The sequence below is a fragment of the Onychostoma macrolepis genome, chromosome 20 (assembly GCF_012432095.1).
Source record: "Onychostoma macrolepis isolate SWU-2019 chromosome 20, ASM1243209v1, whole genome shotgun sequence".
NCBI classification, from domain to species: Eukaryota; Metazoa; Chordata; class Actinopteri; order Cypriniformes; family Cyprinidae; genus Onychostoma; species Onychostoma macrolepis.
In genome coordinates this window covers 9,203,020-9,216,758 of record NC_081174.1, presented here as the reverse complement: position 1 = coordinate 9,216,758, position 13,739 = coordinate 9,203,020, and the positions used below count along the sequence as shown (strand labels likewise).

General features: G+C 38.0%; 1 protein-coding gene across 1 annotated transcript in view; it reads right to left on the bottom strand.

The window, feature by feature from the left end:
• The window catches only part of LOC131527711 (leucine-rich repeat-containing protein 52-like), a 34,732-nt gene extending 22,619 nt beyond the window's left edge, over window positions 1-12,113 (bottom strand). The window contains exon 1 of the mRNA XM_058756973.1: window positions 10,981-12,113. Coding sequence (XP_058612956.1) covers window positions 10,981-11,629 — 649 coding nt within the window. The 5' untranslated portion in view covers window positions 11,630-12,113. The remainder of the gene's footprint in view (window positions 1-10,980) is intronic.
• Window positions 12,114-13,739: the final 1,626 nt, after the last annotated feature.

The following is a 13,739-nucleotide window of genomic DNA, read 5'->3' as shown; positions in this document are numbered from 1 at the left end:
AAAAGGTCATAACATAGTATTGTGCAAGGAAATGCAGTAAAATAAGTCTTTATTCATGAACAATCTGCCACTGTAGTCATAATTTGTGTGAAAAGGGGAAAAAAGTTTTTAGTGTTTTACATGCCACTAGTTTTCATTTCAGGTGGAAAGTGCAGTGACGTACATATAAATACATTTTTGTAGTTTTGCAAAAATGTAGGTAGAAGCACTTTGTCTTTCACTGCATGGACAAAAACAGCTAAAATATTCTTTTTTTTTCTTTCTTTTTTTTTCTTGTAAACTCAAGGGGAAAATTCAACAAATTTAAAGCAGCCTTGGACTTGATAAACATGACTTTGTTTCCTCAAAAGCCAGCCAATCAATTTGGGACTGTGACATCAGTCAGATCTTGGATCGTTTCGGCCACGAATTGAATATAAGCAGTCTGTTTAAGTGCCATCTGAGGGTGTTACTCTCCATCTGTCGAGTGTTAAATTCCTCTTAATAAAGGGTTGATGCAATACATATGTCAAGGAGCCACTGTGACCTGCTGGGTGCATTTTGTTCCCAAAAAGTGTTTTTCATTAGATGAAATGTGAATTCATTATGTGCACAAATTAGAAGGAACTATAGTGAATGCTTTTTTTTTTTTTTTTTAATTCTGTGCACTAAATTAAGTGCTGACTTTACATTTGTGTTGACAAAATGCATCTGCCTTTTTTCTTTCTGCACAAAATACATTAAAGAAACTGCATTTTGTCATGAAATACTGTATTTCAGGTCACATACAGTAATTCATTCAGTTCATAAACACTATCATTCAGGCTTCATTTATTTGATCAAAAGCACAGTAAAAAGAGTAATATTGTGAAAATATAATATTATAAAAATATATATATATTTTTTAAATGTGATGCAAAGCTAAATTTTCTGCATCATTACTCCAGTCTTAAGTGTGAGATGATCCTTCAGAATTCATGCTAACTTGCTGATTTTCTGCTCAATTATGGTGCTCAATTATTAATAATGATTCTTAATATAGCAATGTTTAAAAAAAAATCTGAAATATTTAAGTTTCTTTAATGAATAGACAGTTCAGAAGATCAACATTCATTTGAAACAGAAATAATTTGTAACATTATAAGTCTTTACTGTCATATTTGATCAGTAGAATGCGTGCCTAAAAGTATTATTTTGTTTATAAAAAAAAAGTGTATCACAGTTTCCTCAAAAATACTAAGCAGTTCAACATTGATAATAATATTAAATGTTTTTTTGTGTAATGATGCTAAAAATTTAGTTTTGGCCTCACAGAAATAAATTACATTTTAACATATATTTAAATAGAAAAGAGTTGTAATAATATTTCACAATATTACTATTTTACTGCAAATAAATGCAGCCTTGATGAATACAAGATAATTCTTTCAAATACAATTAAAATTCTTAATTATTTCAAAATCTTTTGACTTTTTAATGCCCTTGACTTGTTGATGCCCCATATAGCAGCTGCATGCTGCATTTTAGTATATCTTCACCTGATCACTCTCCATTCCAGTGAAACCCCTAAATAAAATAAAAACAAACTGATACTGATATACATTCACTGACATTTAGTTGCTATTTTATATGCTGAATTTGTAAACTGTATTTGTCACATATTCGATAGAGTAACTGGTGTCTCTAAATGTGCTACGCACGATTGTCGCATTCATTTTTCATGCTCTTAGTGCCCACAGAATGAGGCGGCACTTAGCGAACTTACCGTGAGCCCCAGGCTCGCCTTTAAATCAGACCCTATTAGCAGAAGCATCTGGCGTCGCCGCATGCCTCTGCATCCACTCAGTATGCAACACCCACACTCCCATACGCTGCATTTACTATGCCAGAGGACTCAAAATTACCTCTCACATCTGATCATGCAAACACCCATATCCATGTGTCAACACTTCAGCATGTTACAGAACAAAAACACGGCTGCAGAGAGCAGCATGTAACTTTTCAACTATAAGTGAATGCCTGTGTTACGAAGCCTGTGTTTATTTGAAGTAAAACTTCATTTGAACTCATCAAGTTGGTGAAACTTAGTTTCTCAGCACAAGACACCTCATTGAAACACATTTCACACAAACACACACTAAACAACTGGAGCAGAGCTATTCCCAAAGGAGGAAGTCTTCAATGTGTGAGTTAATGAAACGCGTGGCTCTCCGAGGCCCAGGACAAATAGGGAAAACAGATATGAGAACACACACACACACACAAACACAAAATGAAGTAATCAAGCCAGAAAACATAAAACATCATAACAGAGCTGCTATTGGCCTGTGTTTGTTGTTGCGCTAGAAAAAATGAAATGACCAAGCCCAGATGGAATTTGCAGACTTTATAGACCTAGAAAAATTATGTCCCACACAGTCCCAAACTCTTCACCGGGGAGTCAGCAGCTATCCTGCACCGAAATATACGGAGGCCCTCTTCCACCTCATACGAAAAAATTTAAATGGTAATTGGGACAGTTTAAAGTCACAATTTTGAGAAACTGAGTTTGTAAAATCGCAGTTATAAGATATAAAGTCGCAATTATGCAAAATAAAGTTGCACCTAAAAGTTATGAAGTCAATTATCAGAAACTGTTACTCACTGTTAACTAGTAACTATGACTTTTGCCTTAATAAACTTCTAATTTGCTGCTTATTAATAATTAGTAAGGTAGTTGTTATATTTAGGTATGGGGTTGGATTAAGGGATCTAAAATACGGTCATGTAGAATAAGACATTAATATGTGCTTTATAATAATAAACAGCCAATATGACAGTAATACGCATGCTAATAAGCAACTAGTTAATAGTGAGAACTGGTCCTTAAAATAAAGTTTTATCAGAAACAAAGTTGCAATAGATAGATATAAAGACAATTATGAGATATAAAGCTCCGGTTGTGAGATATGAAATCACATTGTGAGAGCAGCGAGACAGTCACAATTTTGAAAAACAATGTTGTAAATCGCAGTTGTAAGATATAAAACATTTATATCACATGTAGGCAAAATAAAGTCACAACTAACAGTTATATAAGAGTTATCAATTATCAGGAACAATTTTTTTGCAATTGGTAGCTATGTGACAGTTAGGAATTGCAAGATTTATAAAGTCACATCGAGACACATAAAAAGTCGCACTGAAAATAAGGTGACATTGTAAAATATAAAAAATCATATTGGGAGATATAAATCAAACCCAGATTAGTACAGTTATGCTAAAAAAAAAATCACAATTACTACAAAAGTCATAAATTTCAAGAAATAGAGTTGCAGTTAAAAGATCAACTGTGAGATATAAAGCTGCAATTGTGAGATACAAAATTACAATGTGAGATTTAAAGTTACGATTTTGAGAAACAAAGTTGTACATAACAGATATAACATATAAAATCACAATTATGCAAAATAAAGATGCAATTGACCATTCGCAGGGAGCTTGATTGACAGGCGATCTGCCCAATCAGAATGTGGATATTTTGTGCAATCGTTGCTATCCGCCATCTTTTCCTACAGCTACGGCCGATGCTGTGCCCATTTTTGACTCCCTGACAAATCATTACCCCCCTCATTGAAATCACTACCTGATTGCCTAATCCTAACCCCTCCCCCTCCCCCACACCTAACCATAAACCTACCAATACTAGGGGCATAATAATCCGGCAGTTCAGAATTCGCCACAACACCTGTCTCCATAGAAATCCATGATAAAACGGGGTAAAAATCGACTGAATTGAAACTTTTTCAATACAACTAAATATAAAAATGTGCGCCGGGTTAAGCTGTGCTGTTGCATGCCACAGTAACGGCAATAAGCTAAGGAATTCCTTTAAAGTCCTTGTTTTGCTACCAGAAAATCTGTCATGTCGTTAAATTAAAATACTGAGTGTTAAATAATAAAATGATATGTTAAAACGTATGCTCTTATCATTCTGTGGACAAAATCCAGTGAACTTCGCCCCGATCGGGAGCTGTATATGTACATACATGTGTGCTCATCTGTTTTCAATGCAGCTAACCTTGCATCGCCATGTGCTTTTTTAAACAATTTTCATAGGTTTCACGTTATATTATCGGCTTGGAAAACATGTAAATGTGAAACACCAGAGACTGGAAATGTAAAGCACCATTCCAGTTGGGCGAGACTTCCGCGTTCAGAAAAATGTGGATTAGATTGTGTTTTATTAACGTCTACACCTACCCCAACCCTAAACAATAATGCAAAAGCAGTAATTAATGTTGTACAGTATGACAAAAATTACGCTATATTGATGTGTACATGCCCAGTAGCTGCAGCTGTATCTCTTCTAGCTTTAACCACAAATCAGAGTTTGGTGGACATAAAACTTGAAAAATGGTGTGTTCCGCTGTTGAAATAAAATAGGTTCTGATGTTTATTCATGTTTATTTCATGCGACGATCGGTTCACGTGTGCTGCTTGAACTGAGGTGCTACAGCAATCTGTCACGACACATTAAAGATCCATAAAGCTGTATTTATTGTTTAAATTTCTTTAAAAATGACAAAATTTAAAAGCTGAGAGTCCCGAGACCTTGTTTCATAGCTGAATAACGTGCTCTGTCTTGTCTGGCGGCACGTTGTCAGTTCCCTCTTTGCTCTGCGATGTATTTTTCTAAAGAAACGTGAGAACATGATTTGTACTGTGAGAGTGGCATTGTTTGATAGCAACAGTAACTAAAGGCAGCTTTATACTTCTGCGTCGTACCTACGCCGTAGGCTATGCGTCGCTTTTCTGCGCCGTTGTCTGCGTCGACATGCAATTACACATGTAACCACTAGTCTTCAGTGTCCACGGGCATGTTGCCGAAGAAGAAAAGCCGAAGAAGAAGCAGCTTATCAGAGAAGCATCAGCCGAGACAGCGGCAAATAAATATTAAAGAAAGATAGTTTATTTAAAACTACAAAAAATTTGACAATAATGGAACAGGAAAATATGGCATTCTTTCAATCTCCACAAGGACTTGTACCATGGCAGAACAACATTGTTTGTCACGGGCAACTAAGTGATGTATAATGCTATGTTGTATAATAAATGATAAGACATTATCATTGCTTTGTTTTATTTTAAATAGGAAGGTGTAACAATAAAATATATTTAAGTGGAAAAAAAAAAAACAGACAAAACTCAAATACATACGGAGGAAGGGGTACTAGCAGACCAATCACAGCGCTTGCAGTCTGCGTAGAATTGACACGCTGTGACATTTTTGGAGAGGTGCACGCCAGGATACGGCGTAGCTATGGCGTAGGTTCGACGCAGAAGTATAAATCAGCCTTAAGGGTGGCTGAGTCTTTGCAAACGGTCAATTGTGAGTTATAAAGTCAATTATCAGAAACAGTTGCAATTGCGAGACATGATGTGACACTGATAAAGAGTCAAAATTGATAGAAAAAGTCTTTAAAATGACAAGAAACAAAGATAATGCAAATGCAAGATATAAAGTCAATTGTGAGATATACAGCTGCAATCATAAGACATGAAATTACATGGCAAGATATTAAGTCACAATTTTGAGGAACAAAGTTGTAAATTGCAGTTGTAAGACAAAATCACAATTACACAAAATAAAGTCTGATAAAGTTGTGAGTTATAAAGTCAGTTATCAGAAACAAAGTTGCACATTGACATTGTGGCACTGAGAGAAAAAGTCACATTGACATATAAAAAGTTGCAAATTACAAGAAACAAAGTTGCAACTGCAATAAAGTCAACTGTGCAAAATGAAACTCCCATTGTGAGATATAAAGTTGCAAAGACCTTTTTATTCTTTTCACTCAGAGCAGGAAATGGGTTTCCATAGTGACATGAAAAGAAGCAGACGAGTCCACAAGAACAAAATCACTACTATAATAAAATAGCATTATATATGTTCCTTGCTTATTTTTCATTTAATCAGCCTAGTTTTGATTGACATTTAATAGAGAATTATACTTTTTGGCTCCAGAGGATGTAGTTATAGTGGCTGACTGGGTTGTGGTAACTAACCAAATACCAACCCATTACAAACCACCACCAACTAGCAAGTAGCAAATCATAGTTTTACTATGCTGTGATGTACACTAAAAGCTACTCGCTGTTTAATAATAAGGACAAGCCGTTCAATATGTCCTCTTGTTTCAACAGTAAATACGTCAACACAGGAAAGAAATTAATTCATTTACATTGCTAAAGTCATTTCAAGGGGTTGTTAAGACAGCATAAGCCAAGAGTGATGCTTTGTGAAACCAACGAAACTGCTTTACTTCACGTAAACGTCTCTCAGTGCATACGAACTGCAGGAGAGATCTTTGAAGATCAATAATACCCAAAGCTGAAGCAGGATGGTGACGGATCAGGATTTCATCCTACATTTATAGCTCAGGCTGACGTCAATTCTACAACATTGGTTTCGGCCCTTTCTCTTCTTATGGAACCCTGCACTGAGAATTGTAATTAGCATACTGCACTGGACTAATACATTGATTTAAATAGATGCATTTTGAAGGCCTGTATGCGAATATTTCAGGGTGAAAGAGAGAAAGAGGGAGGCAGAAAACGCGAAATGACTCACAGATGCTAAAGTGGTGTGAATCACACAGAGTGGTCACTCAATCTGCACCAAACACACACTTAATAGACTCTATACACACCAACACACACACACACACACACACACACAAAAGAGTATTATTACATAGTGTTTCTTTCTACATTTTTAGTTACAAGTAGACAGAGGAGAGTGCATTAAAAGAGTAGCTCACTATAAATGAAAACTGTGCATTGCCCTTCAGAATTCCTCCATTTGTTTTCCACAGAATAAAGAAAATCATACAGGTTTGGAACGACTACTTACCTTTATGTTGTTGTAAAAAAACTACAATGAATGTGGACTGGAGCTTTCATCATAATAATATAATAAAAATAGAATAAGTTTATCAATTTTCAACCAGCTTTGTATTGTCGGTAGTATATTGTCGGTAGCCCATGTTACCTGCAAATGTCCATTGGATGATGCAAAATGTGTCATTTAGCACAATCTAACTGACTTTTGACAGCACCAGGACTTTTGTAAAAAAAAAAAATATATAGATCAAATGTATGCATTTTTGGGATTTACACTGACAATTTTTTTATTCCTGAACCTGCTGTGACCTGATCACTGAGTGAGCTGAACAGTCTGATTCACTGTAAAGATCTGACTCAAAAGAAAGAGACATCACTTCTCTCAAGTCGAGATGAATAACTTTAGAAGACTTGAAATATAGCGCACAAGTCATATTAATCACTTTTATGGTGATCTTGCATCTGATTAAAGCTTGAAAGCTCATATTCTCATCCTTCAGAATTTCTCTGTTCGTGTCACACAGGTTTGCAGCAACATGAGGGTGAGTAAATGATGACAGTATTTTCATTTTTTAGTGAACTATCACTTTAATACGCTCACGCACAAGTATTCTTGTCTGAAGCTGGTGATATTTGGTGATTAACAGAGACGCACCAGTGCTCTTGTAAGCTGGTGCAGCCAGAGTGCTTGGACAGGATTATATAATGGGACAAGAATTCTCATATCCACTTTAAAAAAAAAAGACATAATTAGCCATCTGCTCTCAGTGGACGCAGCAACACCAAAACGTCAGAGAGTCTAATCAAGAGAGAGACAATGAGCAGACAGACAGCGTGTCTTTGAATAGACCGAGAGAAATGAGGTTTTTGCATTCTTGGGGTTTTGCTCCCCGATAACGGAGAGGCCAGAGCTTATGTTCAATCTCAACGCCTGGAAAAGCTCCGTTTTCTCTATTAAGTTCTCAGACTACATTGACTTATTTCTGGAAAGATGGATTGGACAGATTGTGAGCATTGTTATTCTTTCTATACTTTCTATGTTCTATCTTTAACAGCTTCATTATGGTGTAACAGCTGATAAAGCACCAAGAACAAAATTGTTCTGCAAAAAAAAAAAAAAAAAAAAGTAAAAGAAAAGGAAGTCTGTGTTCAGACAGCCTACAAAATCTGTCCATTCAGGTCTGAGTAGCAAAAACACACAGAAGATCCAATGTTTACAAATCTATGTGATTTTAACCTAAAGGTTCTCAAAAAGGGGGCCGGGACCCACTAGGGGGCCTCAGCAAGCTTCCATTTATTTACATTTATGTAAATATATACATATGTATGTGTAAAGACAAAAAAAACCTTTATCAGCAGTACATATCAAATGTGAGGGCCTTCGAATATTGTCTTTTGGAGTCAAAAGGGTTGAGGGTTGTTATTAAATCAGATTTATTTGGAAATCACACATCCATGGTTTCAACTTTGTTGTTTAAAACATTATAATGATGTCAAGCAGGTGGTGGTGGAGCATAACTTCTGCTATTCAGTTTGAGATCAAATTAATGTAAGATTATTGCTGTAAAAAACAAACACGGCATCTGAGGACTGCTTTGTTATTTTTGTTCTCCGATATTTTGCGGGTTTCCTTACATCGCTCCAGGATTCACCGTGGTACTAGAGCACCTCCACATATGAAAGATGTAGAAGATGTAAAAGATGTAGAAGAAAAAAAGCGGGTACTTCCGCCAATAGTTCTAGGAACCCTATTTGTCACTTTCAAAATGCCAGTGTAGACTAAAGATCCTAAAAAGTTTTGAGATCAAATAACTCAAACCACATTGAGAGGCAATCCATAACCTATTTGTAGTGTAAACGCTAATCTGCCCTAATGCATTTTGGAGCATGCATGATTCATATACAGTGACATGGATCATGTGAAGCACACACATCTGAAGTTCAATTACAGCTGCTCGACTAAAAATAACGATGAGCATTCAGCTCAAAATGTCACATTTGTGCAGAGATTAACATTTAAGTACATTTGCCCTAAGACTAAACTGGCTTTAACTGGTTTAATTTAGTCTAGCTGGCCTCTAAGCCTGGCCGAGCTGGTGTTCAGCTGGTGTAGCCTAAACAAATGAAATTACCCAAAACCTGTCTAAAATGAGCAAACGACCAGCTAAGACATACAGTAAGACACTGACATCTTGTTTTTCTCACCAAACATTATTGTTCTAGTTTACATCTTTCAATTGCCCTCTAAAGCCGCAGTGTTCACAGGGTCTGCCTGTGCCCTGCCCTCTGTTCCACCGAGACGCAGTCTTCAGATCAAATTAACAGCCTGAATAACCCGATAACGCAAACTGGGGTGATAAGACTGATAAAGACCTTCTCACTCTTGAGGTCTAATGGTGGAGATAATTAGCTGGCCTTTCATTCCCTTCCTCTCTCTCCTTCACTCTAAGGTCATTTGTTGGGCACCAACACTGAAATGAATTGAAATCACCATAAAACTACATATTGTATTTTTTTAAATAATGATATTTCACTGGCAACTATTTAACAGTGAGCTTTTATATTCAGCAGTGCGGCTCGAAGGAAAAAGAAAAAGCAATGGTAATGTATTACAGTGGTTAATTTAGGCTGGTTGTTGGTCAGACTTCAGTGCTCAACTAATTTGAAATGGTTGAATCTTAAATTATTACATTTATATTATCCAACCTGGAAAATGTGGTTACTTCATCGCTTGTTAGTGGTGACACACAGTGCCCTTGATCGTGAAACATAACTCCAAATTGCCCCTGGGAGACTGTATAATATGTGTACGAGGACACTTTGTATAAAATCATCAGCTTAATGACTAATTAACAATTAGCACTTCCATTATGCTCAATTATGATGCCTGGAGGAAAGGCAATAACATTTGTTAATGCAGCAGCGGTTAAAGATATGATCATAACTGTCTCTAGTGTGCTTTTCTGTAAAATGTGCTCTAAGTATCTTCAAATTATAATTCACTTAATTATTAAACAAAAAATTACTTAGTGGCAATTTTGTTACAATGATATGATACACTGTAAAAACTATGTTCATAGTTTTGTTGTTGGGCCTAGATTATGGAATGGTTTATGGAGTTGCCGTTAGTTTTGAAGCTCGGCTAAAAACCTATTTGCATACTTTGGCTTTTAATTAGGGGTGCTGATTTGTTGTGTGGTGTTTTAATGTGATGTGTTATGTTTGTCCTTTGATTTTTTCATGATTGTTCAGCACTTTGAACTATAAAGTATAGTTGAAGACTGCTTTACAGATGTAGGAAATGAAAAAAAAAAAACTATTATAAAAAAAAAGTTAATTGGCTTTATTTGACCTACCATACACAGCAGAAAATATTATATTTTAAAAGATAACACAAGGTCAGTGTATTGTGAAATATTGTAAAAACAATTACTACATAACCTACAAACCTGTGCATTTTTATGGAACATTTTTATTGAAATCAGTTTTTTTTTTAAGAAAGTAAAATAGGTATCACCTTGTAGTTTGTATGTAAATTCCCAGAACCATAGGTGACCCTGGAGCACAAAACCAGTCATAAGTAGCACGGGTATATTTGTAGCAACAGCCAACAATAAATACATTGTATGGGTCAAAATTATTGATTTTTCTTTTATGCCAAAAATCATTAGGATATTAAGTAAAGATCATGTTCCATGAAGATATTTTGTAAATTTCCTACCATAAAATATATCAAAACTCAATTTTGGATTAGTAATATGCATTGCTAAGGACTTCATTTGGGCAACTTTAAAGGCGATTTTCTCAATATTAAATTTTTTTTTTTTTTTTTTTTTGGCACCCTCAGATTCCAGATTTTCGAATAGTTATATCTCAGCCAAATATTGTCATATCCTAACAAACCATACATCAATGGAAAGCTTATGTATTCCGCTTTCAGATGATGTACAATTTATCAAACACATTTTAATAGCGCAAATCGGTTGATATTATAGCATTATATCACTTAATGGCAAAAACAGTTCCAACCTGTTGGAACCACAGCTGCTGGTTTTTAAGCCATAAAATGGACTTGGAAAGTTTTCAGCGCAGTCAAAGACAAGAAGCGCATCTCACCTTGGAACTTGAAGCCCTCTATCTGGATCCAGAGACACAGGTCCTCCGTGTCGCAGTCGCACCTCCAGGGGTTCCCGCTGAGCCCCAGCGAGCGCAGCGCCGGCAGCGCGATCAGAGAGCTGATGTTGAGCACCGTCAGGTTGTTGCGGCTCACGTCCAGCACCTGCAGCGCCGCGTTCTCCGCGAACGCGTCCGCGTGGATCTCCGACAGCCCCGGGTTATCCGTCATCCTCAGCATCACCAGGCTGGCCAGCGGGCCAAACGTCCGGTCCTCGATCTGCGTCAGGCTGTTGAAAGACAGATCCAGGTAGGCGAGCTTGCGCAGGTTGCCAAAAGTAGATTCGGAGATCTCCGTCAACGAGTTGTTGCTGCAGTCCAGGTACACCAGGTCCGACAGGTAGTTGAGCTGCAGCGCCGGCAGGTCGCCGATCCGGTTATTGGAGATGATCAGCTGCCGGGTGGCCAGCGGGAGGTCCACGGGGAAGTCGCTTAACTGTTGCCCGGCGCACTGGACCACCAGCTGGTCGTCGCACACGCAGCGGTCAGGGCAGCCAGCGGTCAGAGCCGGGGACGGCGCTACATCCATAACGAAGACGAAGAGAAACACCAGCCGCAGTGACTGCGCGCTCGGCTCGGGCAGAACACGCATGATCCAGCCGCCGGCTTCATCGACTGTGCGTGCGCTCGCGCATTCTTCATTGATCTGCAGGATCCGGTTCGCTCGTTACTGCTGGCCAGGGACGTGTCAGTGCTGCTCTTGGGATCTTCTCGCAAGTCTCCTCAACAGCGAAGGTGACCGTGCTTGGCGCGTCTTTGGTCCCTTCTGTGGAGATCACCATGAGCTCATTCGCTGCGGTGTTGGTTTAGGGTCCTAGAAATAGTTTGCTGTCCATTTTGCTTAGTTCAGGTCTGAACAATTGAACTGATTTGCCTCACAAGTCCGTAAGTTTGATTGCGTGTTGAAACGCAGTTAAGTTGCGCGACGCGGTCTTGAGGCGCACCATCGCGCTGTGTGCTGCTGCTGTACGGCGGATCCACTCTGGTGTGTTGCGCTGCTTCTCTCTGCAGCTGTGAGTGAGTGAGTGAGTGAGAGAGAGTGTGAGAAAGAGAAAGAGAGGGAGGTTGTTGCACTGAGTCTGACACAAGTCTGTGCGTCCCGCTAATTTGCACAGGAGAAAAACACACATTGAATGCTTTCAACACAGATGCCTTTGCGCTCAGAGAGCATACAGGTGGATGAACTTTCTTTAAGGTTAAATAGGCCTAGTTTAGAACAGTATACAGTGCCATGAAAAGGTTTTTGCCCCCTTCCTGTTTATTTTTTGCATATTTGTCACACTTAAAAGATTCAGATCATCAAACTAATTTTAATATTACACAAAGATGCAAGTAAATACAAAATACAGTTTTTAAATGATGATTTCATTTATTAAGGGAAAAAAGCTGTCCAAACCTACCTGGCCCTACGTGAAAAATGTATTGCCCCATCCTGTTAAATCGTGAAAGAACTGTGATTAACCACATTATTTTAGAAAGCTGAGTTAAATTTCACTAGCCACAACCAGGCCTGATTACTGCCAGACCTGTTGAATCAAGAAATCACTTAAATAGAACCTGTCTGACAAAGTGACGCAAACTTAAAGAGCAACACATCATGCGGCGATCTAAAGACATTCAAGAACAGATGAGAAATAAAATATTATAAAGCCATTTCTAAGGCTTTGGGACTCCAGAGAACCACGGTCAGAGCCATTATCCACAATTACTCCAAGAGCACAATGACGACTCATCCAGGAGGTCATGAAAGAACCCAGAACAACATCTAAAGAACTGCAGGCCTCACTTGCCTCAATTAAGGTCAGTGTTCATTATTCAACAATAAGAAAGAGACTGGGCAAAAACAGCATCCATGGGAGAGTTCCAAGGCAAAAGCCATTGCTGACCAAAAAGAACACAAAGGCTCGTCTCACATTTGCCAAAAAAATATCTTGATTATCCCCAAGACTTTTGGGCAAATATTCTGTGGACTGATGCGACAAAAGTTGAACTTTTTGGAAGGTGTGTGTCCCGTTACATCTGGCGTAAAACCAACACAGCATTTCATAAAAAGAACATCATACCAACAGTTAAACATGGTGGTGGTAGTGTGATGGTCTGAGGCTGCTTTGCAGCTTCAGAACCTGGATGACTTGCCATAATTAATGGAACCATGAATTCTGCACTCTATCAGAAAACCCTGAAGGAGAATGTCTGTCAGTTTGTGACCTCAAGCTCAAGCACACTTGGGTTCTGCAGCAGGATAATTATCCCAAACACACCAGCAAGTCCACCTCTGAATGGATAAAAAAAAAAAAAATAAATGAAGGTTTTGGAGTGGCCAAGTCAAAGTCTGGACTTATATCCGATTGAAATGCTGTGGCATGACCTTAAACAGTCCATTCAGGCTCGAAAACCCTCCAATGTGGCTGAATTAAAACAATTCTGCAAAGAAGAGTGGGCCAAAATTCCTCCACAGCGCTGTAACAGACTCATTGCCAGTTATCGTAAACGCTTGATTGCAGTTGTTGCTGCAAAGTGTGGCACAACCAGTTATTAGATTTAGGGAGCAATTACTTTTTCACATAGTGCCAGGGAGGTTTGGACAGCTTTTTTCCCTTAATAAATGAAATCATCATTTCAACTGCATTTTGTATTTACTCGGGTTATCTTTGTGTAATATTAAACTTAGTTTGATGGAAAAAAAGAGAGCTCTTGGATTT